This window comes from Marmota flaviventris, chromosome 6 (assembly GCF_047511675.1).
Source record: "Marmota flaviventris isolate mMarFla1 chromosome 6, mMarFla1.hap1, whole genome shotgun sequence".
NCBI classification, from domain to species: domain Eukaryota; kingdom Metazoa; phylum Chordata; class Mammalia; order Rodentia; family Sciuridae; genus Marmota; species Marmota flaviventris.
In genome coordinates this window covers 119,683,560-119,709,294 of record NC_092503.1, presented here as the reverse complement: position 1 = coordinate 119,709,294, position 25,735 = coordinate 119,683,560, and the positions used below count along the sequence as shown (strand labels likewise).

The window sequence follows — 25,735 nt, the reverse complement described above, 5'->3', positions numbered from 1 at the left end:
ACGAAGGAGGCGGTCTCCTCCAGCCTATTAGTCCGCCTCGCCCACCCTCCCCTTAAATAACCTCCACTTCCGCGCATGCGCGCCACTGTAGAATGGCCTCACTGCTACTAGAGTGCCGCCATATTGGTAAAGGTATTAGGGCGAAGGTAGAACGGAATTTCCTGTTCTCGCGGGAGCTAGAGGCGTGACTGCCACGTCCGAGCAAAACGGGAACGGAGAGGATCCCGGAGCCGGTGAGAATTCCCTGCTTCCCTTCTGTCCTTTTCAGGCCTTTTCCCATCTAGTGTGTCATAGAGACGAGGGACCAGAGAGCCTGTAAAGTGTCTTGATTAAAGGCTAGAGTGGTGTCTTGGGGGGGCCTACATGCAGGAAGGGGTTCGGGATAAAGAGAACGAATCTTAGGAACAATGTGGGAGGGGACTGAATGAGATGGGGGAGCGTCCCGTGGATGTGGTCCGAGGTCGCAAGCTGAGTAAAGCAGACCCCGTGTAGAATTGAGGGTCAAGTAGAGTCATTGTCTCTGTCCCTCTGGTCAGCGTGATGGCCAGGGGCCTGCGGGCCCCCCACTGGGTGGCCGTAGGACTGCTGACCTGGGCGTCTTTGGGGCTGCTGGTTGCCGGACACGGGGGTCATGGTGACCCGCACGAGGACATGCAAGAGGACTTCCATGGCCACAGCCACAGGCACTCACATGAGGATTTCCACCATGGACACAGCCATGCTCATGGCCATGGCCACACTCACGAGAGCATCTGGCATGGGCATACCCATGGTCATGATCACGGACATTCACATGAGGATCTGCACCATGGCCACAGCCATGGCCACTCCCATGACAGCCTGTATCACAAAGGACATGGACATGACCGTGAACATCATGGAGGCTATGGGGAGTCTGGAGCTCCAAGCATCAAGCACAACCTGGACACTGTCACACTCTGGGCTTATGTGAGTTCCCAGGGGATGGCGTAGAGAGGGACTATTTCTGGATTGTTGGAAAACTTCACAAAACTTGACCTCTGACTCTCCTCACTAGGCACTGGGAGCCACGGTACTGATCTCTGCAGCTCCATTTTTTGTCCTCTTCCTTATCCCAGTGGAGTCAAACTCCCCCAGACACCGCTCTCTGCTCCAGATTTTGCTCAGTTTTGCTTCTGGAGGGCTCCTGGGAGATGCCTTCCTGCATCTTATCCCTCATGCCCTGGGTAAGTATCTAATCCTGCCTCAAAGTATAAACTACTATCTTATTCTTTAGGGAAAAAAGGGTTCTTTCTCCTTTGTGATTCCTGACATTCTAATATTCATCACATACACATCCTTTAGGACATGTTTTCCTCATCTACATTTTTTTCTTTCTTCCTGCAGAGCCTCATTCTCACAACACTCTGGCACAGCCTGGACATGGACACTCCCACAGTGGTGAGGAAGAGATATATGGGTACAGCTGTTGGGATGCTGGGAAAAATCTGTGTCTTCCTATTCTTCACCTCCTGCACTTGAGGAGGAGCCTGTAATCCACATCTCCCATAACCTCTCAATGCCTCCATTCCCAGGCCAGGGCCCCATTCTGTCTGTGGGGCTGTGGGTTCTCAGTGGAATTGTCGCCTTCCTTGTGGTGGAGAAATTTGTGAGACATGTAAAAGGAGGACATGGACACAGTCATGGGCATGGACATGGTCCCACACATGGAAGTCACAGAAGACAGGGTGAGCCCAGAAACCACTCTGCTGAAAACCACCTTGTGTGCCTCAAAATCCCTTCATCCTGTGGCTGTCAGGTGGAACAGACTTCCCTTTGAGGATGTGTCAGAAGATGTCAGCTCTCAATCTGACCAACTCCTTTGTTCCCTCAGAGCATCCTTTAAAGGAGAAGTCCAGCTCAGAGGAAGAAGAAAAGGAAGCAAGAGGGTTGCGGAAGAGGAGAGGAGGGAGCATCGGGCCCAAAGATGGGCCAGTAAGACCTCAGAACCCTGAAGAAGAAAAAACAGGCTCAGGTAAGGGCCAGGGTTGATGATAAGCTTGGGCAAGGGGCACCATTGTGAATCACACAGAATATATATTGTGGATATTGCTATGTGTCTGGGAAACACTGAGGGATTATGTGTGAGATGATCTCTGAGAGGAGATATGAGAATGGCTGACGAGGACTGGAACTGGGGGTGATGGATGCCTCTGATCGTTTTCTTTCTCTGTGCTATACAAGACCTGCGTGTGTCCGGGTACCTGAATCTGGCTGCTGATTTGGCACACAACTTCACAGATGGTCTAGCTATTGGTGCTTCCTTTCGAGGGGGCCGAGGGCTGGGAATACTGACCACAATGACTGTCCTACTTCATGAAGTGCCCCATGAGGTCGGGGACTTTGCCATCTTGGTCCAGTCTGGCTGCAGCAAAAAGCAGGTTAGTAATGATGCCCACCAAGCATAATTACTTCAAACCCTTTGCTCCTGCTCACTCACTCCAAACCCAGGACTGCCTCTCATTAGTTCTAAACATGGACAACAAATCTAGAAATGAGGATGAAGAAGTTTTGTTTTCTTTGTCCTTTAATTCAGTATTTCTTGAATTGCAGTCTATAAGTCATCTGATTATTTTATGGGTAATGTTATACACTGGACTACAAGGTCCATGGGAAGGACCTATGCTCAAATTTTTCTATCAAGTGCAATGGCATACTATAATCCCATCAATTTGGGAGGCTGTGGCAAAAGGATCAAAAGTTCGAAGCCAAGGGCAGCATGCTGGTGCATGCCTATAATCCCAGAGGCTCAGGAGGCTGAGGCAGGAAGATGACAAGTTCAAAGCCAGCCTCAGCTACTCAGCAAGGCCCTAAGCAACTTAGTGAGACCCTTTCTCTTAAGTAAAACATAAAAAGGGCTGGGGATGTGGTTCAGTTGTCAAGTGACCCTGGGTTCAATCCACGGTACCAAGAAAAAAAAGTTCAAGGCCAGCCTTGGCAACTTAGCAAGACCTTGTCTCAAAATAAAAAATAAAAAGGGCTGGGTACAGATGTAGCTCAGTGGTAGAGTGCCCCTGGTTCAATCTCCAGGACTGCAAAATATATATATACATTTTTTTTTTCTTCAGAAAATATGTAGTCTGGAACAACCTTCCCATCTTTTTAAACCCGGCTTTTTAGTTTCTGAAGACATGCACCCAACACCTACACACCTATTCTTCACTAACCACATCTAAATCACTGATAGTCTTGGGGCTGGGGATATAGCTCAGTTGGTAGAGTGCTTGCCTCACATGCACAGGCCCTGGTTCTCCCCAGCACCATAAATAAATAGATAGATAGATAGATAAATAAATCGATCGTTGATAGTCTTTAGCTATTGATGAGTACGTTTTTCTCTTTTCTGCCCACCAGGCGATGCGTCTACAACTACTGACAGCAGTAGGAGCACTGGCAGGCACAGCCTGTGCCCTTCTCACTGAAGGAGGAGTAGTGGGCAGTGAAGTTGCAGGTGGTGCAGGTCCTGGCTGGGTTCTGCCATTCACTGCAGGTGGTTTTATATACGTAGCAACAGTGTCTGTGTTGCCAGAGCTGTTGAGGGAGGCCTCACCATTACAGTCACTCCTGGAGGTGCTGGGGCTGCTGGCAGGAGTTGTCATGATGGTGCTGATTGCCCACCTCGAGTGAGGTGGGATAAACCACCCCCACCCCTGCCCCAAACGTCTACCCCTAACTCCAAGTCAGGGGTCTATGGTAGCTAGGGGCCCTGGCCATGGACATCTGCCAGAGGAAGGACTTGTAGCCCAGAAAAAACGGTGACTTTGGTATTAGGACCTTCAAGTTTTGGTAGTCTTACAGAGGTCATAGAGGTGAGAATAAGAGGCCAGAGGGACCAAAATGTTGGGCACTGCCCAGCTATATTGTAGATTTTGGAGGGAAAAATGGGGCCATGAAGAAAGCTGCAAGAAAAAGGATGGCAACCTACCTGGTGTACCCTACCTACTTGTTCTCTGAGGACCAAGCTGCCAAACATGGGGTCCTCCAAGGTCCTTCTCATCTGTTGGTGGAGGCTTCAGGGAAGACCTGAATCCCGGACTGAGGAGGTGACAGGAGGAGTTGGGGGTAAACATCAATCGTGTGTCCTGATTTGGGAGTGATCAGAGGATTAGGGGGTGGGAGAAGATTAGTTGGTAATCTCATAGCCTAATTTTTGTTTCGTTTCTATTCATTTTATATCATTGTGTTTGAATCCAGGGGGAGGGGTGGTGACCGGAAATAAAGACCTTGGATCTTCCGCCCCACATGCACTCTTTGTCTTTTTGGGGGTAATAGGGCCCCTTGTCTCCCCCACTCCCCAGGCCCCCTTTCGGTGTCGTCTGGACACGCCCCCACGGTGGGAGGTCGGCCCGCGCTCCTGGCCGCAGATGGCCGGTGGCTGGTGGGGCTTCGATGGGGCCTTGCCACGCCCCCACTGCTTGGATTGGCTCATGGCTTGGGTGCCCGCCCACCCGCCGCCCACCCCATGGCTTGGGTGCCCGCCCACCCGCCGCCCACCATGGCGTCTCAGCTTCGGCTCCGTTCTGCGCTGGCCTTGGTCACAGGTTCAGAGGGTCTTAGGGCGGGTTGGGGTGCCCGAGTTATGTTAAGGGGAGCACTCTCAAGCCCCACGGCCCCAGTGACCTTTGGCACCTTGTTCGAATTTTACTAACTTTGCGCCCTGTGACTTCTGGCCCGGCCTCTCCTCTCTCCTTCCCTTCTCCGCATACTTTTTCCCATCTCAGGTGCGGGTAGCGGCATCGGCCGGGCGGTTAGTGCGCGCCTGGCCAGAGAGGGGGCTACCGTAGCCGCCTGCGACGTGGACGGGACAGCAGCTCAGGAGACGGTGCGGCTGCTAGACGGGTCGAGGAGTGAGGAAGGGGCGCCGGGCGGGAACCACGCTGCCTTCCAGGCTGATGTGTCTGAGGCCAGGGCTACCAGGCGCCTGCTGGAAAAAGTGCAGGTGAACTCCAGGCAGCCTTGCCCTTGCACGCACACAGTTAAAGCTCTAACATTGTCCCCACTGCCCCTGGGTCTTTGTGGTGTTTTGATGTGTAACCTCCCCCCTCCTGTAGGCCAGCTTTTCTCGCCCGCCATCTGTCGTTGTGTCTTGTGCGGGCATCACTCGGGATGAGTTTCTGCTCCACATGTCTGAGGATGACTGGGACCAAGTCATAGATGTCAACCTCAAGGTGGTGACCTCTGAACCTGTGACCTCTGATCCCCCAAGCCAGGAGAGGGAATTGGAGGAGGGCTGTCACCCCAGCTGATCTCACCTTACTACCCTCTTCTGCCAGGGCATCTTCCTAGTTACTCAGGTTGCAGCTCAAGCCTTGGTGTCCAGTGGTTATCACGGCTCTATTATCAATATCAGTAGCATCGTTGGAAAGGTCAGGTTGGGTTGGGACAAGGTCAGCCAGCCAAGTGGGCACAGAGAGAAGGGCCCCTCCTTGAGATTCCTTACTCACCTTAGATCTCTGACTCACCTGTAGGTGGGGAACATCGGGCAGATAAACTATGCTGCATCCAAGGCTGGAGTGATTGGGCTCACCCAGACTGCAGCCCGCGAGCTTGGACGGTTGGTCAGCCACCTCTGGTGCAGGGGACTTCACTGAGGCATGTAGTGGCGCGAGGGAAGGGTCAGTAATCGGTCTAGAGTTCAGCAGCCACTCTCCCTTCCACAGACATGGGATCCGCTGTAACTCTGTCCTCCCAGGGTTCATTGCAACACCCATGACAGAGAAAATGCCACAGAAAGTGAAGGATAAGGTAGGAGGCTGTCAGTGGAGGACACAATCAGTCAGAGACCCAACGTCTCTGGGTTTCAGAGAGAGAAAATGCTGGGCACAGTGCCTGGCAAACAGTAAGTATTCAAAAAATGTATGAGGGATGGAGAAAAAAGAAAAAAATCATGGACTCAGCCTTCAAAACAAATCCATAAAAGAAACTTTCACCACCCATATATGAGTGTTTCCTTCCAGGTGACCGGAATGATCCCAATGGGACACTGGGGGAACCCTGAGGGTGAGCACTGAGTGGAGAGGAGGGGACCTGAATAAAAAAACCCAAAATTTGTATTTTGGGGAGGGTCTCACCAGGATTTGTAGTTGGGGTGGGGGTGAGGGGGTGCCAGAGATCATGGCTACTTTGAATCTATGGAAGTGAATGGGATTGTGCCCTTTCCCCACCATTCCTATAGATGTGGCAGATGTGGTTGCATTCTTGGCATCTGAAGACAGTGGATACATCACAGGGGCCTCAGTGGAAGTCACTGGTATGATGCCAGCATGGGGAAAGAGAGGGCACAGAAGTGGAACTCAAACCATATGAGAAAATGAGGGAAGCCTGGAGCTACTGTGGGAAGGGCAGAGGCTTTCAAGGCCAAGAACAGAAATGGGCACCCCCAGCCCATTTATCTCTCCACCCATGCATCTGTCCAAATGTTTTTGCCCCTCCCAGGAGGTCTTTTCATGTAACTGCCTCAAGGACCCTGGACTCTTCTCACTCCCCCACCACTCTGCCGGGTCTCCTGCTGATGAGGACTCAAAGTTCCCAGGCTACAAAAGGGGTGGCAGTGTATGGCCCAGGAATGCTGAATATGGGAGGCAGGGGTGCTTGTGACCCTAATAAATTCCAAATCCTCTTCCCTGCCACCTCCGGTTCTTCTTGTGTCCAAGCCCTCAGACCCTTCCCCACCTCCCCCTCTTCCCTTTCCCGAAGGATTGTTCCCTTTCACTGCCTGGTCTCCCAGGGCAACCCCCGCCGCCGGGTGTGAGAGGAAAGAGTGTATGTCACTGTGTATGCGTGACACTCTGGGTCTTTTTGGAGGGAGGGGTTTCTGCCCTACCCCCTTTGGCTGGTTCTGCAGTGCCAGTCCCCTCCCCCCACCCCAACTCCCTGAGTCCTTATGGTCCCCAAGGGTGATTTGTTCTTGGCCCCATCCTGGTGTCCAGTCTGGCCTTGGAAGGGGGTCTTGGAACAGGTGGCCCTCCCCCACCCCTCTCCTTTCTCTCAGTCCCCCCTCCCCTTTCTCTCCACCTTACAATAGCTGCAGCCGGCTTGGGGTCGGATGGGGGGGATTAGGGGAGGGGGCCAGGATTAGGGGAATGGACCAGCCGATGAAAGGGGCTGGAGGAGAGCAGAAGGGAGGGGGTTGGGAAGAGAAGGAGGAGGAAGGGGAGGGGGTCCGCGCTAATCGACTCTGGCGCCCACATAAGGACTGGCCACGGACTGAAGGAGAGGACAGGGAAGTAGGGGGCAACTGGGGTGGGGGGTCGAGGGAACCCACTGCTGACTTGTCCCAGAGACAGGCCACCCCCTGGCAGCCTCTGCCCAAGTCCGGGAACCCCTGCATAGACTGGCGGGGGGAAAAAACCCGTCACGGTCTTTTTTCCCCCCCATATCCTTCTCATTCCCTGCCCTCAATGGGGATCGCTCTGCTCTTTCCTCTTGCCTCTCCTCTCGGTTCCCTTCTTTTAGAGTCCTGGAAAAGGCTTCTGCCCACTTCCCACTCCAGACATTCCGTCCCTTGTGTCCCCCACCCACACGCGCACACCCCCTCCCCAATGGGGGCCCCATCTTGTGTGTGTGTGTGTCCCTGCTTCCGCGTGGTGTCTCCATTCCCCCGTTCCTCCCGTGCGCCTCCCTCCCCCGCCCCGGGCCGCGGCTCTTGATTGTCCAAACGCAATTCTCGAGTCTATAGCTCCGGCCGAGAGTTGAGTCTGGACGTCCTGAGCCGCTGCCCCCAAACCTCGAGCGGGAGAGCGGGTCGGAGGGTCTAGGGAGAGGCAAAGCGGAGGGTGGAGCAAATCCCCAGGGTTTAGGGGAATCCCGAGTACTTTGGGACCTAGTTGCATTCACAGGACTTGGCTAAGGCGACAGAGCCTCTTTTGGACCTTCCCCCCCGCCCCGGGATCCCAGGCTGTGGGTTACGAAGAAGTTGTATGCAGGGGGCGGGAGAGATCCCCAGTGCCACAAGGGGATGCGGAGTGGGGGAGGTGGCCCCCTTCCCGAGCCCTCTGTCCCTCCTGGGGTCCCAGCGATCCCAGGCCCCGCCCTCCCGAGCAGAGGCCCCGGGTGGGGAAACCCGGGTAGGGAACAGTGGCTAAGGTTGGCCGCGCAACCGTGCTGGGCCAGGGGAGGAGACAGAGGTCCCCACGTGGCGCGGGACTCCCGGGAAGCCTGCTCCTCGCGCGGGGCGGGCGCGTCTCGTGGGCGGGGGAACCCAGGCGTCCACGTCGCGTCCCACCCGCGCCGCGAGTGGCGGGTGACGTCTGCCAGCGGGGGGGTGGAGTGGAGGGATAGGCGGAAGTGACGTAGGGCCCCAGCGCCCGGGCCATGGCGGCGGCGGCGGCGGGAGCTGCTGTCTGAGCAGCAACTGCGGACGAGCGAACTCGGCCCCGGAGTCAGGGCCTAGGGAGAGGCGCGGCGGCGGCTGGAGCGCGGACTGTGGAGTCGGGTGAGGGGCAGCGCCGGCGCGGGGGCGGGGGAGCAGAGGGGAGTCGCTAGAGGGGCGGGGTCTGCGCGAGGGTCGGCCCCCCTAACACCGCCTCCCCTTCCCCCCTCCCTAGCCTTCCTAGCCTTCTCGGCCGCGGAGCCCTGGTGGGGGGTCTGTGCCCGGTCACCATGACGACGCCGGCGAATGCCCAGAATGCCAGCAAAACGTGGGAACTAAGTCTGTATGAGCTGCACCGGACCCCGCAGGTGACAGGGACTCTTCCCGTCCTGGTTTACCCCCTCCCCTCAAATCCCTGATAAACAGACCCGTCACACAGCTTGTTTTCCATTTTCCCCCTATTCTGCTGACCCTGCCTGATTTCACAGACTCCCTGGACCTACCTTTGAATCACCTTTTTAAAGCACCTTTACATTTAATTTAATCCTCAAAACAGCCCTGTCAGAGAGTTAGAGCAAATATTACTATCTACATTTGAAAGATAATAAACACACACCAAAATTACCTTCTCTGTTCCCCAGTTCAGTGTCAGATCAGTGTATACAGGACTCACCTTGGAAGTTTATTTAAAATGGAACTTCACAGGTCCCCACCACCCACATTCTGTTTCAGTAGTGCAGTGGACCCTCAGAATCTGCATTTATAACAGGCACCCTAGGGAATTCTGATGTAGATAGTACCAGAACCACATTGTTAAAAAAAAAAACTGTTGACCGCGTCTTCTTCAAACCACAGATCTATGGCCCCACCCTCACCCCCAAACCTCAGATTATCCTATTCCAAAACTCCTCTTAGTTTATGGACCCTAATCCTTTCCGTTATCCATTCTCTCCAAATTAGTAGTCCTTCTCCATCTCAGAATTCCAATCTTCCTCAGGTAGCCAACATGATAACCAGATCCTGCCATCTCACTGTATTTCTCAACATTCCTTTCTTATGATTGCTTGTTTTGAAAATCCCTTTCCTGGTAACCCACCATCACCCTTCATTCACTGATGCTTCCAGGAAGCCATCATGGATGGCACAGAGATTGCGGTTTCCCCTCGGTCACTGCATTCAGAACTCATGTGCCCCATCTGCCTGGACATGCTAAAGAATACAATGACAACCAAGGAGTGCCTCCATCGGTTCTGCTCTGACTGCATTGTCACAGCCCTGCGAAGCGGGTAACAGGAGGGACTTGTTCTGAGATTGGGTGAAGGGGCCTGGAGTTGGTGTCCTCTCTCTGGTCCTAGTTCAGCCTAGACTTCAGGCTTCTTTTCTCCTGTCCCAGGAACAAGGAGTGTCCTACCTGCAGAAAAAAGCTGGTATCCAAGCGATCCCTACGACCAGACCCCAACTTTGACGCCCTGATCTCTAAGATCTATCCCAGCCGGGAGGAATATGAGGCCCATCAAGACCGAGTGCTCATCCGCCTCAGCCGCCTGCACAACCAGCAAGCGCTGAGCTCCAGCATTGAGGAGGGGCTGCGCATGCAGGCCATGCACAGGTGAGGAGTCAGGAGAAGGGCCACAACAGGGTGGTAGAGTGGGTCCCATGGTCAAAGTCCTTGGACTATCTTTGCTATCTGCTAGCATCTAAGCCTCAGTATCCTAAGAGCTGACCACAGCCTTTCTGTTGGGCCTGGAAATCATGGATGTAAATTACAGCCTTAGTAAACAACAGGCAGTGCTATTCTTAGAAAGAAAATAGCTCATCCTGTAACTTTTTAGAAGTTAGAACAGTAGATTGATTGCAAGCATAAGCTCTGAGTTCATGCTGGGGAGTAAATCACCTCCTACGCCTCCTTCTTTGTAATGTGTATCCACATTACCTTTGGGTCTTGTTAAAAATGCAAACTCCGATTCAGGTGATGGGATCTGCATTCTGCAAGCTCACTGGTGATGCCTGTGTAGCTGGTCCTTTGACCACATTTTGAGGGTGAGGTCCTGTGGTCTCAAGTTGCTTAACATTTCTAAGCTTGTTTCCTCAGCCATAAAATGGAGATTAAATACTCAGGGCACTTGGCATATTGTTAGTGTTAATAAATATCAGGTACATCATTAGGATTTCCATGATCTCTTAATTCTCTGAAGTTTAAAGTCTAAGCCCCTTATCCTTGGTGCTTTCTAATCTTAACCACTTGCTTCTACAGGGCCCAGCGTGTGAGGCGACCGATGCCTGGGTCAGATCAGACCACAACGATGAGTGGGGGGGAAGGAGAGCCTGGGGAGGGAGAGGGGGATGGAGAAGATGTGAGCTCAGATTCAGCCCCTGACTCTGCCCCAGGCCCTGCTCCCAAGCGACCCCGTGGAGGGGGCGCAGGGGGCAGCAGTGTAGGGACAGGGGGAGGGGGTACTGGGGGGGTGGGTGGAGGTGCTGGTTCAGAAGACTCTGGTGACAGGGGAGGCACCCTGGGAGGGGGAACCCTGGGCCCCCCAAGCCCTCCTGGGGCCCCCAGTCCCCCGGAGCCAGGTGGAGAAATTGAGCTCGTGTTCCGGCCCCACCCCCTGCTCGTGGAGAAGGGAGAATACTGCCAGACTAGGTGAGGAGCCCTGGCTTTCCCCAGACCACTGTGTAATCAAAGCTCACAGAGTTCCATTCAGAAGCGGGGTCACCCAATCCCTGAAGCAACCCAAACCCAGAGGCCCTTTGGGAAAGTCCCCTCCTTCCCATCCCCATTTGCCGCCTCCCAAGCCCTGAACCTGCCCTCTCTCCCACCCCAGGTATGTGAAGACAACTGGGAATGCCACAGTGGACCATCTCTCCAAGTACTTGGCCCTGCGCATTGCCCTTGAGCGGAGGCAGCAGCAAGAGGCGGGCGAGCCAGGAGGGCCTGGAGGGGGTGCCTCTGACACTGGGGGACCTGATGGGGGTGGTGGGGAAGGTGGGGGTACCGGAGGAGGTGATGGTCCTGAGGAGCCTGCTTTGCCCAGCCTGGAGGGTGTCAGTGAAAAGCAGTACACCATCTACATCGCACCTGGAGGTGGAGCATTCACGGTGAGAGCCTCTGAGGGCACTGGTATAGAGGGCGCGGGAGGGGAGGTGAAGAACCCTCCCCTTCACACAGCCATGAGCCTGACCCCTCTCTCACCCCTGCTCCTTCATCTCCCTCCCTGTCCTCTCCCATTGCTCCACGTGCTCCTGCTTTGCTTCTGCTTTCTTTTTCCTCCCTTGGTCACTTTTTTCTCTCGTTCATTTCCTTTGCCATCTTCCCCAACTTTGTTCTCTCCTCCCCAACTCTCACCCCCTACATAGACGCTGAATGGCTCACTGACCCTGGAGCTGGTGAATGAGAAGTTCTGGAAGGTGTCCCGACCACTAGAGCTCTGCTATGCCCCCACTAAGGATCCAAAGTGACCCCGCAATGGGACAGCCAGAAAATGGGGACTATGGGCTGTCCCTGTGTCCTGGCCTACCACCCCAGCTTCTTCATCTCCCATTGTCCCCCAGCCCAGCCAGCCAGCAAAAGGACACAAATGAGGACAAGTGGCTTTTATACAAAGTATCTATATCAGATTCTTCTATATTGTACAGAGTGGGGCATGCGCCCCCACTTACTGCCTTTTCTATTGCCCCCAGCCTCCCATCTCTCCCAGATGATGGGGAAGGTGAAGAGCCCTCCCCTTCACACTCGCCTACCAACAACAAATTTGCTTTTTTTCCTCTTTGAAACCTGCAGTTGTGTGTGTGTTTATCAGGGGTATACAAGGAAGAAGACTGGGGAGGGAAGCCTAGAAGTCATGGAGAATCAGATGTCTAATGGTTCTCCAGAGTTTAAGTCCCATTTTTCTGAACTCCAAATTAGAAAATATGTACATAAAAATAGGAAGGAACCATCTGTGAGTCTGGAAAAGAGACAATGAAGAGTGGGGAGGTGTGAAGTCAGATTCCAAACTTGCTCCCTAAAACCTGAATCACCCAGGTGGAAACCCAGTTTCCATGCCAAAGGGAAAGCAGGATGGTGACTCTAGAGTAAAGCATATTTGTAGGTGCCCACAGGACAGGGGGGTGATGTTCTTTCTCACCAGCTGGTTTCCTTAGCTGGGAAGAAAAAGAGGGAGGGAGATGGGAGGACCCTGAAAAGAAAACTCCGTGGTATGGTGGTGCACGCCAGTAATCCCAGGGACTGCGAAGGCTGAGGCAGGAGGATCAGAAGCTTGAGGCCAGCCTCAGCAATTTAGCAGTGCCCTAAGCAACTTAGGAACACCCTGACTCGAAAAATAATAAGGGCTGGGATGTGGCTCATGATAGAGCACCCCTGAGTTCGATTCCCAGTACAAAAATGAAGAAGAAAAAACCCATAGTGGATATCCCTGCCACCTGGGAGTCGGGCTGCCAGGGTGGGCAGGGCTGCAGACCACAGTTCCTAGGAGCGCACAGCGGGAGGGGCGCCCAGGAGTTGTAGTTCAGTACTTGCCCGGGCAGGGGCTGAAACGGCAAAGTTGCAGAGCGGTGGGGGCATCGAAAAAAGCCTCAGCAACCTCCAGGCCAGTTCTGCGGGCAGAATGGGACAGGTCCAAACCCGGGGCTGGGGAAACCGCGCAGTCCAGGTCAGCGCGGGGCCGGGGAAGAGTCTTTCCCTCTGCAGGAGGCACTACCGCACCCTCCACCCAGCCCCTTTGCCCCTCGCTTCCTGTTTACAGTGCTCCAGGCGCCCTCGCCTCGGTCTGCCCCCAGTTTCCCCACTCAGTTTTGTGTCGCTGGCAAAGCGTCCAGCTGTGCAGGGAAAGCCCACTGGGCCACCCAGCCCCACGCCCCGCCACACTCTGACCGGAGGGCACCCTGCTTCTCCCTTGGGAGTTCTCATTTGTTCCCCCCTTGTCCTTGGCACTTTCAAATAAGGTAGACGGACGCAGGTGGGCACCCTCCAGCTCCCAGCAAGTACCGCAGATCTAGAGCCCCAGTGTGGCCCAGTGGACAACACCCACTGCCACTTAGTAGCAGCCCCTCCACACCGCCTCTCTGGAACCCGCGATATGAAATCCCCTTCTCTTCGACCCAAGTGTCCAGGGTGTAGCATGTTGTCTTACGCAGGTGGGCCTTGTTCCGAGCTCCAAGGTAGAGAAGCATGTGGGAAGCAGCCCGGTGAGATACCAAGGTGGGAATCCAAACTAACCGGGCTTTTACTCTGGTTGCAGAGTTTGCTGGGAGTGGAAGTGTCTCCCGCGCTCTCCTCATTCTTCCCTAACCCCGCAGCCTCAGCTGTGTCTGTTGTCCCTCGCTCTTGTTTCACTGTAGAACAGTCCGCCACCCTCTTGGTCCCTCTATCTCAGTCGCCACCGTTGGCTCATTCTCTTCTCACCATGTCTCATGTTTCCTCTGCTGGGATGCTTTCCCACCCTCTCCTGCCCCCGTGGGACTGTGAACTTTGCAAATATGGCTATGTATTTAGATGACATCATGTGGGAGACCTAATAGAAGGTTTCTCTGGGTAATGGGTGACTCCAAGTCTGTCCCACCCTTGGCTCTTCTGGGGTATTTCCTTCCCAAATCCTTCAGTCCTTCCCAGTCTGTTCTGCATTACTGAGGTAGGCAAGGTGAAAGATACAAAGTATACAAAAGGGAACTTTGCTATTTTGTTGAGGAACAAGACATACTAGGAGAAAAGCTAACAATGAAGGTGCAGGGTAAAGAGAAAGGTGAACTCTATTGTCAGACCATCCTGGGTCAAATCTCCACTCCATCTTGCACAAGCCACTAAATCTTACTTCAGTGTTCTCACCCACAAAATAGGGCAGACTAACAGGTTGCTGTGAGGATTTAGTGAGATAATACAAGTAGAATGACATACCTGACAGACCAGTCCTTCCTGTGTGGATGATCGACCAGAAGCTTCATGGGCACCTGGGAACTTGTTAGAAATGCAAACACTTGGGCCCAAATCAGCTGCATGAGAACTCTGGAAGTAGCTGAGTGCACTGGTATTAATCCCAGCAACCTGGCAGGCTAAGGCAGGAGGACTGCAAGGTTTAGACCACCTGGGAAGTTTATTAAGACAGGAAGGAAGGAAGGAAGGAAGGAAGGAAGGAAGGAAGGAAGGGCGGGCGGGCGGGCGGGCACTGGGTATGTAGCTCAGTAGTAAAATGCCCCTGTGTTCAATTCCCAGTACTGAAAGAGGAGAGAGAGAGAGAGAGAGAGAGAGAGAGAGAGAGAGAGAGAGAGAGAAAGCATCTCTGGAAATGAGGGCAGCAGTTTTGCTTTAACAAGCCCCCTGTGATTCTGATGTGCACAACAGGCTGAGAACCACTGCAGAGTGTGCTCAGTGAAAGGTTGGCTCCTTCACACGCGCACACACACTGCTGAGGCTTGAATCCAGGCTATACCCCCAACTGAGCTCCTTTCTCTCCAGAGCAGGGACATAGCTATGGGTGGTATGTGATCAAGAGGGGCCTCCCAAAGAGATGGCACTGGGCCGTGGAGGGGAAGAGAAGACTTCCTGCCTAGGGCTGGAAAATAGTGGGGAATTTCTCTCTCCTCTACACCCACCTCCATTTTACTCTCTCAGGCTTCTCAGACCCCAAACCAGGTCCTATGCAGCCGGTCCTGTGTCTGAATATGAGCTCTGAGCCTGGAGCCCGGGTCCCCCAGGAACCCCTGCCCATGGAAGGCCTTATTCAATCCTGTCCTTGCCTGGCAGTCTTTTTAACTCCCTTGTAAACTGTTCACAGGAAAAGTCATGCTCCAGGTTCTTCCGTCAACCCCACAGTATAGCTTGGGAAGAAGGGAGGGGTCACCAACACCCCAGTTACTTTTTCTTTCTTTCTTTTTTTTTTTTTTTTTTTTTTGTACTGGGGATTGAACCCAGGAGCACTTAACCACTGAGCCACATCTCCAGCCCCTTTTTACATTTTATTTTGAGACAGAGTCTCACTGAGTTGCTTAGGGCCTCACTAAGTTGCTGAGGCTGGCTTTGAACTCTTCCTAATCAGCCTCCCAAGCTGCTGGGATTACAGGCATGCACCACTGTGTCCCAGGACCCCCAGTTACTCTTTTAATTGAGGAAACTTAGCTTCTTATCTCCTACCTCTGTCTCCTCTGCTTCCCCCTTCCCAGTGTTGCTGTCACCTCAGGCCAGGAACAAAGAGGAGGAGGAGAGGGCAGGGAAGACCCCCAGCTCCCTACTCTAGCATCCTTTTCAGCTGTCACTCTGACCCTTCACATCTTCCCTAATAGGGTCCCCTGCCCCATACAAAGCCTACTTCCTGCTTGGAAAGTGGAGCCTCCTCCTCCCGCCCATCCCAGCACAGTCTGGGTGAGAGGCCCTTTCCTGGCCCCAATGTGGGAAGTGCTTCACCCAAGGAGCTCCCTGACTCTGTCCCTACACTCCCACACTTGTGGTAGGCCCTACTCCTGCAGGGAGTATGGCCATAGCTCCTGCCACAGCACACACCTGCTCCCAATCCCCTATCAGAGTTCCCCTGTCACTGCAGCCAGTGTGGCATGGACTGCTCCCCTGAGCTCCATCCTGTTGCAGCACATCATGTTCTACCTGTGAGCAGGTGAGCAGCCCTACACATGTTCTACCTGTGAGGTAGAACCCCAGCCTCACCCACCAGAGGAAGGTTCACACAGGAAGCATCCCTTCCTCTGCTCCGAATGTGGCAATTATATCACCAAGATGCCAACCAAACCCATGCCCATGGGGAGACACTCAACCAGGGCAGTGGCTATGGCTGTGGCTTCTGCTGAGACCCCTGATTCATGGTCCACCAGAGGGTCCATCACTCAGTTCTACTGTCCCTGCCAGTCCACACCTGCTAGGATTCTGCTCTGCTCTTTCCCAGGGCTGGTGGTGGCCCACTACTGCATAGCCCATCATGTGATGAGATGCCTTTCCTCTGCCCCAGTGTGGCAGGAGCTCTGGCCATATGCCAACCTGCAACACCAGCAGCAGAACCATGAGGGGAGGGGTCCCACCATTGTGATCACTGTGTCAGGGTTTCAGACGGAGCTCAGGGCTAGTGTAGCACCCATCAGCCCCGAGGGCAAGACCATCAGCACAACCTCTGGGCCACTCCCTGTGGCAGTACCGACCCTCCCCACACACCCCCACCCAACCTGCAGCACTCTAGGAGGGCAGAAGAGCAACCTTGGGGACAGACTCCCTCCCTGTATCCTACCCTCAGCCAGAGCGACTTTCAGAGCAATGATAGGAGAGAGGGGTCGGCAGAGACTCTCCCCAGGACTACTGGAGGCTGGGATGCCAGAGCTTTCCCTGTTTCTTAGAAATTCGTCCTTCTCAGTTTAAACTCCCATCTCCTGTCTGTAGCTAAGAAATTTAGCCAATCCCTTGCTGCTATTGTGATGGATGGATCAGATTCCCTGAGATTTCCCTGACAGGGTCAGTTTAAAGAGATACTGCATCCCCAAAGTTCTCTGTAATAACCCCACCACCAAATTCTAGTTTCCCTATTAATCCCACCCCATTCCATCACTTCCCTCAGACACTATTGGGTCCTTCTTGCCTCAGGGGCTGAAGATATATCCAGCACCCCTGTCTGATGATACCGTCTCCCTGTGTCCAATCCTGGCTTCACCAGGCCCTAAACTTTCTAAAATACTTGTTGCACTTAACTCTAGGAATAAAACCCAGGGGGAGGCTGCTCTTTCCAATTACACAGATGACATCTTAATGAAAGGTAAAATCAAGTAAAGGAAAAGGCAAGAAAGTGGAGTAGACAGAGATGAAGAAGCCAAGGGAGGTCGGTGGAGAAAGTGGAGAAAGGAGGTCAGGGCTACGTGAGACAAGACACAGATCCATCTCAGAAACAGAGAGATGTGGGCTGGGGCTGTAGCTCAGTGGTAGAGCACTTGCCTAGCATGTATGAGGCACTGGGTTTGATCCTTAGTACCACATAAAAATAAATAAAATGAAGGTATTGTGTCTATCTACAACTAAAAATTAAATTTTAAGACAAGAAAGAAACAGAGAGATGCTGGGTATTGTGATGCACACCTATAATCTCAGCAATTCTGGAGTCTGAAGCAGGAGGATCACAAATTTGAGGCCAGCCTAAGCAACTTAATGAGACTCTGTCTCAAAATAAAAAGGGAATTTGGGAATGTGGCTCAGTGGTTAAGTGCCCTTGGGTTCAATATCTGGTACAAAAAAAAAAAAAAATTTAAGAAAAAATGGAGAGGACCATCCCTGGGGTGGGGTAGCACTTTTTTCTTCTTCAATTTATGTCCTTTTCTACTGCTACTAAGGTACTAACTTGCCTCCATAAGCACTACATGTCCTTCCATTTGCTTGTTTTTGATGTGTGTGTGTGTGTGTGTGTTTTCCTGGGGATTAAACCCAGGGGCTTTCTACCACTGAGCCACATTCCCAGCATCCCCCTTTTATTAGTTTTTCTTTTCTTTTTTTTTTTTTTTTAAAGAGAGTGAGAGAGAGAGAGAGAATTTTTTAAATATTTATTTCTTTTTTAGTTCTCGGCAGACACAACAGCTTTGTTCGTATGTGGTGCTGAGGATTGAACCCGGGCCGCACGCATGCCAGGCGAGCGTGCTACCTCTTGAGCCACATCCCCAGCCCTAGTTTTTCTTTTCGACACAGGGTCTTGCTAAGGCTGACCTTAAACTTGTGATCCTCCTGTCTCAGCTTCCTGAGTCACTGGGATTACAGTTGTGTGCCACTGTGCCTGGCACAACACTGTTTATTTGATGTCCTCTTCACATTGTAGGAAACTGCTTTGGACAAAGACTCAGCCAGTAATCCCCAGGAGTGTCCCCTCCACATTAGCCCCCATCAACTCAGCCTGGCACTGAAGAAAGAACTATCATCATTGACCCTTGTAAAAAGTTCTTTTAGCAGAGTTACTTGGCTTGGACAACATTTGCAGCAAGTTTATTGTTACTGTTCCTGTTATAGGATAAGTGAAACCTTAATTCTTGTATTAACTTGCCCCAAAATGTACTCTAGAACTTGGCAAGATTTCTTCTTATCAGAGAGGTTGATAATTGAGAAATGCAAAAAAAGAATCCACACTATTACTTTTTACTTAGAGATAAAAAAATCACTTGAAAGACCACTAATCAGTTTCACTGTTCCAGGAAGTGTGTCCACATGTCAAGGACTGTACTGGAACATGCATATTGCAAACAGACATAGATGTGACCCCTGCCTTTCAAAGCTTGCACGTAGGGGTGTCTGGTGTAAGCATCTCCATATTGAGCCCAGCATCTGGTCCTACCAATTTTATGTGCTATTATATATCTCAAGTCTGTCCACCCCCATCCCTCTGCCTCCCTGGCCCAGCCACCATCTGGACCATTTGGCTCTCTTCTGCATCATGCAATATCCACAGAGGCTGGGAATGGCCGTCCCTGATACATGCAGCAGCACACGGAGGAAGAGAGAGCTTTCAAAATACAAATTGAATTGTTTTAGTCGCCTTCCTTTAACACATTCACTGGTTTTCCTTTGTTCTTAGGCTAAAGACCCAGGTCCTTAACCTGGCCTCTAAGGCCCTGGGAGGTATGGACCCACCCCTCCATTGTCACCACCCCTCGCCTCTACCCCGTCCCCACCCCACTCCACCTGCCCTCTCTTTCAGGGTCAAATTCCCCTCTTAAGAACTCTCACACCAAGGTGCACCTTTCTTTGGAGGCCTATGGTACAGCTACAGTTCTACATTAGTAGGCTAATATTTGATTGATGTTTGTCTACCCGTAGAATGTAAGCTCCCTGAGGGCAGGGGTAGGACTGCACATGCTCACTCTTCCCTTCCCTAGACCTAGCACTGGACACTCCCAAACACTGGGGGCAGAGGACTAGATAGTTCAGGACTTCAGAGGGGATAGATGGAGGTCACCAATACCACTCCTGAGCTGCAGCTCAGGAGTCCCACAGGCCATTTCCTTGACACCATTACTTTCTCCATATCTCCTGTCATTATCTGGCTTCACAGCCCCGCCTTCCTCCCAGACCTCCTACCTTACCTGAGTCCCTCAACTTCTTTAACGTTTTGGTGCCCCTTTGTGTTTTACCTTTCGGCTTCAGAGGGCAGCATGGAAGAAATGTGGCAAGAACACAGGATTCAGAAACAGAAAACCGGGGCTAAATAACCAGGTTTAAAGTAGTAGTAATGGGCTGAGTGTGGCAGCGCTTGCCTATAATCCCAGCAGCTCCGGAGGCTGAGGCAGGAGGGCCAAGAGTTCAAAGCCTGCCTCAGCAACTTAATGAGGCCCTAAGCAACTCAATGAAAACTGTCTCTAAAGTAAAATATTAAAAGGGGGCTGGGGGTGTGCCAGCGCCCCAGCCCCATTTTAAGCGCCCCTGAGTTCAATCTCTGGTACTTAAAAAAAAAGTAGTGGGGAGGGGTGACTGAGGATACATAGCTCAGTGGTAGAGCACTTGCCTAGTGTGTGCAAAAAAAAGTAATAGTGGTGGATCCTGACACAGTGGTGCACACCTGTAATCCCAGCGACTATGGAAGATGAGCTAAGAAGTTTCTGCAGCTCAGAAGTTGCCAGGGCAACTTCTGCACAACTTAGTGAGACTCTGTCTCAAAATAAAAAGTTAAAAAATGGTGGCAATTGTGGGGGTGGTTGGGGAGAGCTCAGTGGTAGAGCCCCTCTGGGTTTAATCCCTAGTGGGGGAAAATTTACTGGTGAGACCTCCAGCAAGTTGTTAAACCAGTCTCAAGCCTCACTCTCTTGACTATAGAATGGGGACAACTTTGAAATCAAGCAAAGTGGAGGAATTAAAAACTCTGAAAGCTCTCCTTCCCCCATCACCTGGAAATACTGGATAAAATGTGAAAAAAATAACTATGAAAAAATTAAACATGAATACATCTCAAAAGGAAAGGAACATCCTAGGTGCTAGCAACAGAGTAGAAACTAAAAGCTAGAGGATGAGCTGGCTGTGGAGGGAGGGGAGGCAGGAATCCGTTCTGGGAACTAATGGCTTGAGTTTACCTGCCTCCCAAGGACAAGGGATGAGGGCTTGGTCCTGAAAAGGAGGAGAAATTATATGACAGACAGCCAAAGATGACTCAAAAAGAAATAGAAAAAGTGAATATAGATGTAGAAATTCTAAAGAATTAAAAACAAAACAAAATAGTTTTGTTTGTTTTTGGTTTTTGTTTTTATACCAGATATTGAATTCTGGGTGCTAAGCTGCTGAGGCTAGACTCAAACTTGCAATCCTCCTGCCTCAGCCTCCAGAACTGTTGAGGTCACAGGTATGTGCCACCATACCCTGCTCCAAGATAGTTTTACAAGTATATTCCATCAGTGGTTAAATGAACTATTTATTTGTTTATTTATATAAACTGTTCCAGACATCAGGAAAAAAGAGCCAATCATACTTCTGAAATTAAAAATTCTAAATAACATATTAGCAAACTGAATCCTGTGGAGTTTGTGTACATATTTGCATATATATTTAGGGAAAACATGCAGAATTTTTTCCAGGAATGCATAGCTAGTCTACTTTAAAAAGTAACTAATGAACCAAGTGCAGTGGCACATGCCTTTAGTCCCAGCAGCACAGGAGGCTGAGGCAGGAGGATGGCAACTTCAAAGTCAGCCTCAGCAACTTAGCAGTGCCTTAAGCAACTTAGGGAGACCCTGTCTCAAAATAAAAAATAAAAAGGGTTGGGGATATAGCTCAGTGGCAGAGCATCCTGGTTCAATCCCCAGTATTGAAAAAAAAAATTGTAATAGTAAAAGTCATAAGATGTAATAGAAAAACCATAAGATATTTAGGAATAAATATTTTTAAATGTATATTTTGGGGAGTTTGGTTTTGCTTTGTTTTTGTACTGAGGATTGAACTCAGGGGCACTTTACCACTAAGCTACATCCCCAGTCCTTTTTAGTTTTTTATTTTGAGACGGGGTCTCATTGAGTTGCTTAGGGTCTCGATAAGTTTCTGAGGCTGGTTTTGAACTTGCCAGCCTCCTGCCTCAGCCTCCGAGCTGGTGGGATTACAGGCAAGTGCCACACACCTGGTGCATATGATCTTTATAGAGAAAATTATACAACTTCATTAGAGAGCATAAAAGAATGGAAAGATATGCCATGTTCGTGAAGAGGAAAATTCAATACAAAGCTGATAATTTTTCTCAAATCTATAACTTCAGTTTAATTCTTTAAAAATGTTTTATGGAACTGGACAAGCTGTTTTTAAAACTGAAATAATTTTGAATAGAAGAAATACCAGAGTACTTGCCTTACCATATATTATGATTATATTTTTTTAAAAGTAAGAATGATTAAGACCCCTGCAGTGGAATGTGCCTTGTAATCTCAGCTACTGGGAGACTAGCCAAAAGGATTGCTTGAGCCCAGGAGTTCCAGGCTAGGGGGCAATGTATGAGACCCTATTTCTTTCTTTTCTTTCTTTCCTTTTCTTTTTGGCATCAGGTATTAAACCCAGAGGTATTTTACCACTGAGCCACATCCCCAGCACCCCCCTTTATTTTTATTATTTTTTTGAGACAGGGTCTCATTAAGTTGTTGAGACTGACCTTGAACTTGTGATCCTTCTGCCTCAGTCTCCCAAGTTGCTGGATTACAGGCCTTCACCAATGCAACCTGGGAGACTTTGTTTCTTGAAAAGAACAAAAATGTGATTAAGGCAGTATTATCCTCCTGGCACATGGACAGATAAAGAGACTATAAAATTTTTGAAATCAGATCCTGAAATATATGAAACTTAGCATATGATGAAAATGATATAATTCAATTGAAAAATCATACACTATTTGTTCAATGGTCCTGGGTTTACTAACTATCCTTCTTTCCCCACAAAATAGATCTCTACATTACAACATACCCCAAAATAAATTCCATATAGCTTATATATGTGAAAACCCAAACTTAAAACTGTTTTAAAGAGAATATAAGATAAATAAAATTTATTTTGTAGTTTAAATTTATAAATATAACATATTGATGATATCAGTGTAGGGAAGTACTTCTTAAAACAGGATACAAAAAGCTCAAAGAATTAAGAACTTGAAAGACAAAAATAATATGATTATATCAATAAGTGCAGGGGAGAAAAGCATCTAAACTGGAAAGGAAGATGTTAAATTGTCACTGTTTTCAGATGACATGCTTTTATATGAAAAAAACCCCATAATAAACAAATTTGATGAAGTTGTACAATACAAAAACAACAGACAAAAAATCAGCAGCATTAAAAAAGAATCGACTATTGAAAAATATCAGTAGCATTTGTATACATTAATAATGATCTATCTGAAAAGCAACGATGGATTGTATCCAGAAATTTTATTTATAAAAAAAAAGATCAATATGAAAAGAACAAGAGAAAACAAGTCAAAGTGATAAGCAGGCAAGTCACAAAAGAGGAAACCAAAATGGCCAGTAAGTATGTGAAATGCTCAACTTTACTGGTAACATAGAAGTGCAAGTCAAGCACGAGAAAAAAGTTGTAAAATGTCTAAGTAAGTTACAAAAGGCTTTAAAAGGTTAAATTAAAGGTGGTTAAGATGCCTTCATGGCAGAGGAAAGATTGTATCATTCAAAGCCTAGTTAATCTTAAAAAGCATTACTTAAAAAAAAAACATGAAAATGGGAAGATAATAGGATAAAAGATATTTGGATAAAGAAGATTAAAAATTTGAAGTGAAAGACTATTTAAAGACAGAAGTACAGAAAGGTTAAAAAAAGAGAGAGAGAAGATGTAGGAAGACAAAAATTTTAAACCCACAAAATAGGAAGCAAAAAAAAAAAAAAACTAGGAGGAAAAAAAAGCAACTAAGTGTGAATGTACAAACCTTAAAAAACTAGAAGATAGAAACAAGATAAAAAATGGTTAAAAATGTCAAATAAAGGTATTTCAGATAAAAAATGCAAAAAGCTAAGACAACTATTAGATACAGACATTCAAGATAGAAAAGGTAGAAGAGAGGAGTTTAAAGTCAAATATTTGATAAAATAGAAGAACAAGGAGATTATTAGTAATTTTTTCAAAAAGCCCATCAACTTTAATTTCTGGTGGTGCAGAAATTAGAAGTCTCAGATGAGGGTGTTAAAATTTATAGACAATAGCCAATTTAGAAAACGTTAAACTAGAAGGAAATTGGTTTAAAACAACATCAAAAAATTTAAAGGACTAAAGTAATTCTAAAAACTAAGGCAAAATGCTTTTGGAAGACTTGAATTTAAAAGGATCTTTAAATTTCCAAAGGATGCATATAGGATATTTTGGAACATCATCCCTGAAGAAAAATCAGTTAATGTTTTACTTAACAGAAATCCCATACAATCCACAGGGACAAAGCATAGTTGAAAGAGCTCATCAAACTATAAAAATATACTTATTAAAGCAAAAAGAGGGAATTGGAAAGGGGTATATATCCCCCAAAGATAAACTTAAAATAACCCTTTTTACTCTCAACTTTTTAAATTGGATTCATCAGGGCTTAGTGCTGCGGAAAGGCATATGTGTCCAAAAAAATGTACATAAGCCTAAGGTACTTTGGAAGGATATTCTAACAGGACAATGGAAAGGTGCTAACCCAGTGATTGTCTGGAGTGGGGGGTCTGTTTGTGTGTTTCCACAGGGAGAACAGCAGCCGATTTGGATTCCAGAGAGATTAACTAAAGCAATTTCTACAGACCAAAAAGAAGATGATTTGGCTCAAATCCATAACAGCTGATATCCAGAACTCCAGTTTGGCTATTCTTACATCTTCGACAGTGATTCTCCCACACCTGGAGGCTAATGAATAATGAACACCATTAAGTCCTATTTCAAATGTAAGAAACCTTGGGGCTTACTTGTGGGAATACCTTCAGACTCATATGCAAGTTACAGGAAGAAGGATGGGATATCCAAAGAAGAGTAAAACCCAGGTGGTAACCAGGATGCCTTTTTCAATATCTATTTTATTATTGCCCTTTCCCACATCATAAAGTTCTATTTTATTTTTTAAGCTCATACAGACCTAGTTTAATGTTTTTCTGATCAGTGCTATTTTTTGACTGTGGAGTTTTTAAACGTTGCAATGGAAATTTCACCTGTGTAAAGCTACAAGGCCTTTACTATTGTCTTATGTGTTGTATGTTATGTGTGCACATTTGTGTTTTGTGTTGTATGTCTGTATGTGCATATGTCCATATATCATATATGAGGAGCACTCATGAAAAAATGGATTCAAATATTTTTATTATTCATGTGATTTAAATGGTTTAATTTAAATTGGGTAAACAGCTGTTGGGGATTGTTTTAATATGTGAACAAAAAAGGAGGTTAACAGATCTGTTTGTTTACTTTCACCTTTCCTTTTCATTATATCTAATTCTATTCAGGATACTAAATTGTTTAGAAAATTGCTTTCTTTTAGTGCCTGCTGGAATGTTACATAATTTTTTTTTAGCCATCATTGCCAGAATTCCTATCTTCATCCCAGTGCTGGTGAAGATAAAGATAAAACCAAACTACAGCTTCTTTGATAGCTATCACAGTAAACTGTATAAACTGATGCATCAATGAATAATAACTCAACAAGTGATGCTCAATCAAGGAGTTGATTTACTTTGGGGGGAAATGGACATATTAATCGATTCCTCTGCTTTGAACTGCTTGCAGAACTTGCCTGGACTATGTATCACTTGCGTGCATTGTGAACTATCTGTTGGTGCAGTGTAGTATTGCTTGGGTATCTTTGCTGATGGTGTCATTTTAAAGAGAGCCGTCATTTGGCTTGGTGCCATGGCATTTTGCATCCTCCTCCCTTTCTGCTTGTGATGGTCTAAAATTTGGGGGCCAACAGAGGTGAGGCAAAGAACCTCACCCCACACACACACTGGTGCAAAGGCCTATCCACAAGTATGGCTGTATGCTGGACAGGTAGCCAATGACGGGTAAGATCCAATTACAATGGTACCAACCTAAGACAGGAGGCTGACACCTTGAGGTCAGCTCATCCGATGACGGGTAAGGACCATATGTAGTATTGGACAACCTAAGACAGGCAAGGTCCCTAAGCCACATGCTTGTTTAATTAAACAGAAGGGGGGAGATGTTAAGAGCCACAGTTTAGTCAGAATGAAGCCTGGCATTTTTGCCAGAGGGAATGGTTGAAAGGTGACCCTACTCAGGGATTAGGGCGGCTCCAGGATTAGGAGCCTGCTGGGATTAGGGCATATGCTACTTTGGAGTTCCTGTGGAGTTCTCGCGGGGATTCTGAGAGAATTGGCACGAGGAGCCCAGTGGAGGCAGTGTGTCCCCAGGAAGTGTGTGTAGAGTGCCGGTGAGAGTTCGGAAATAAAGGTTGCTGTTTGAACCTACAAGGCTGTGTGGCGGCTTGGTTATTTTGT

At 48.9% G+C, this 25,735-nt stretch overlaps 3 protein-coding genes across 5 annotated transcripts; all 3 read left to right on the top strand.

The window, feature by feature from the left end:
* Nucleotides 1-140: 140 nt before the first annotated feature.
* Nucleotides 141-4,261, top strand: Slc39a7 (solute carrier family 39 member 7). Of its 2 annotated transcripts, XM_027943502.3 has the most exons (8): nt 141-233; nt 537-948; nt 1,037-1,205; nt 1,366-1,419; nt 1,554-1,706; nt 1,853-1,993; nt 2,203-2,399; nt 3,373-4,261. In XM_027943502.3, exons 2-8 carry the CDS (start codon nt 541-543, stop codon nt 3,643-3,645), a joined length of 1,395 nt encoding a protein of 464 aa, XP_027799303.1. In that variant the 5' UTR covers nt 141-233; nt 537-540; the 3' UTR covers nt 3,646-4,261. The 2 variants fall into 2 exon arrangements, with proteins under 2 accessions (XP_027799303.1, XP_027799304.1); XM_027943503.2 differs by lacking the exon at nt 141-233 and having other exon boundaries at nt 543-683; nt 1,047-1,205.
* Nucleotides 4,262-4,481: 220 nt separating this feature from the next.
* Nucleotides 4,482-6,647, top strand: Hsd17b8 (hydroxysteroid 17-beta dehydrogenase 8). Of its 2 annotated transcripts, XM_027943630.2 has the most exons (9): nt 4,482-4,559; nt 4,740-4,957; nt 5,070-5,186; nt 5,292-5,384; nt 5,487-5,572; nt 5,679-5,763; nt 5,976-6,018; nt 6,194-6,268; nt 6,454-6,647. In XM_027943630.2, the coding sequence occupies exons 1-9, from the start codon at nt 4,514-4,516 to the stop codon at nt 6,468-6,470; spliced, it is 780 nt and encodes a 259-aa protein (XP_027799431.1). In that variant the 5' UTR covers nt 4,482-4,513; the 3' UTR covers nt 6,471-6,647. The 2 variants fall into 2 exon arrangements, with proteins under 2 accessions (XP_027799431.1, XP_071469594.1); XM_071613493.1 differs by lacking the exon at nt 5,292-5,384.
* A 1,659-nt stretch (nt 6,648-8,306) lies between these two features.
* Ring1 (ring finger protein 1) lies at nt 8,307-12,103 on the top strand. Its single transcript, XM_027943698.2, has 7 exons — nt 8,307-8,452; nt 8,565-8,697; nt 9,455-9,615; nt 9,723-9,938; nt 10,584-10,973; nt 11,155-11,428; nt 11,687-12,103. Exons 2-7 carry the CDS (start codon nt 8,620-8,622, stop codon nt 11,786-11,788), a joined length of 1,221 nt encoding a protein of 406 aa, XP_027799499.1. The 5' UTR covers nt 8,307-8,452; nt 8,565-8,619; the 3' UTR covers nt 11,789-12,103.
* Nucleotides 12,104-25,735: the final 13,632 nt, after the last annotated feature.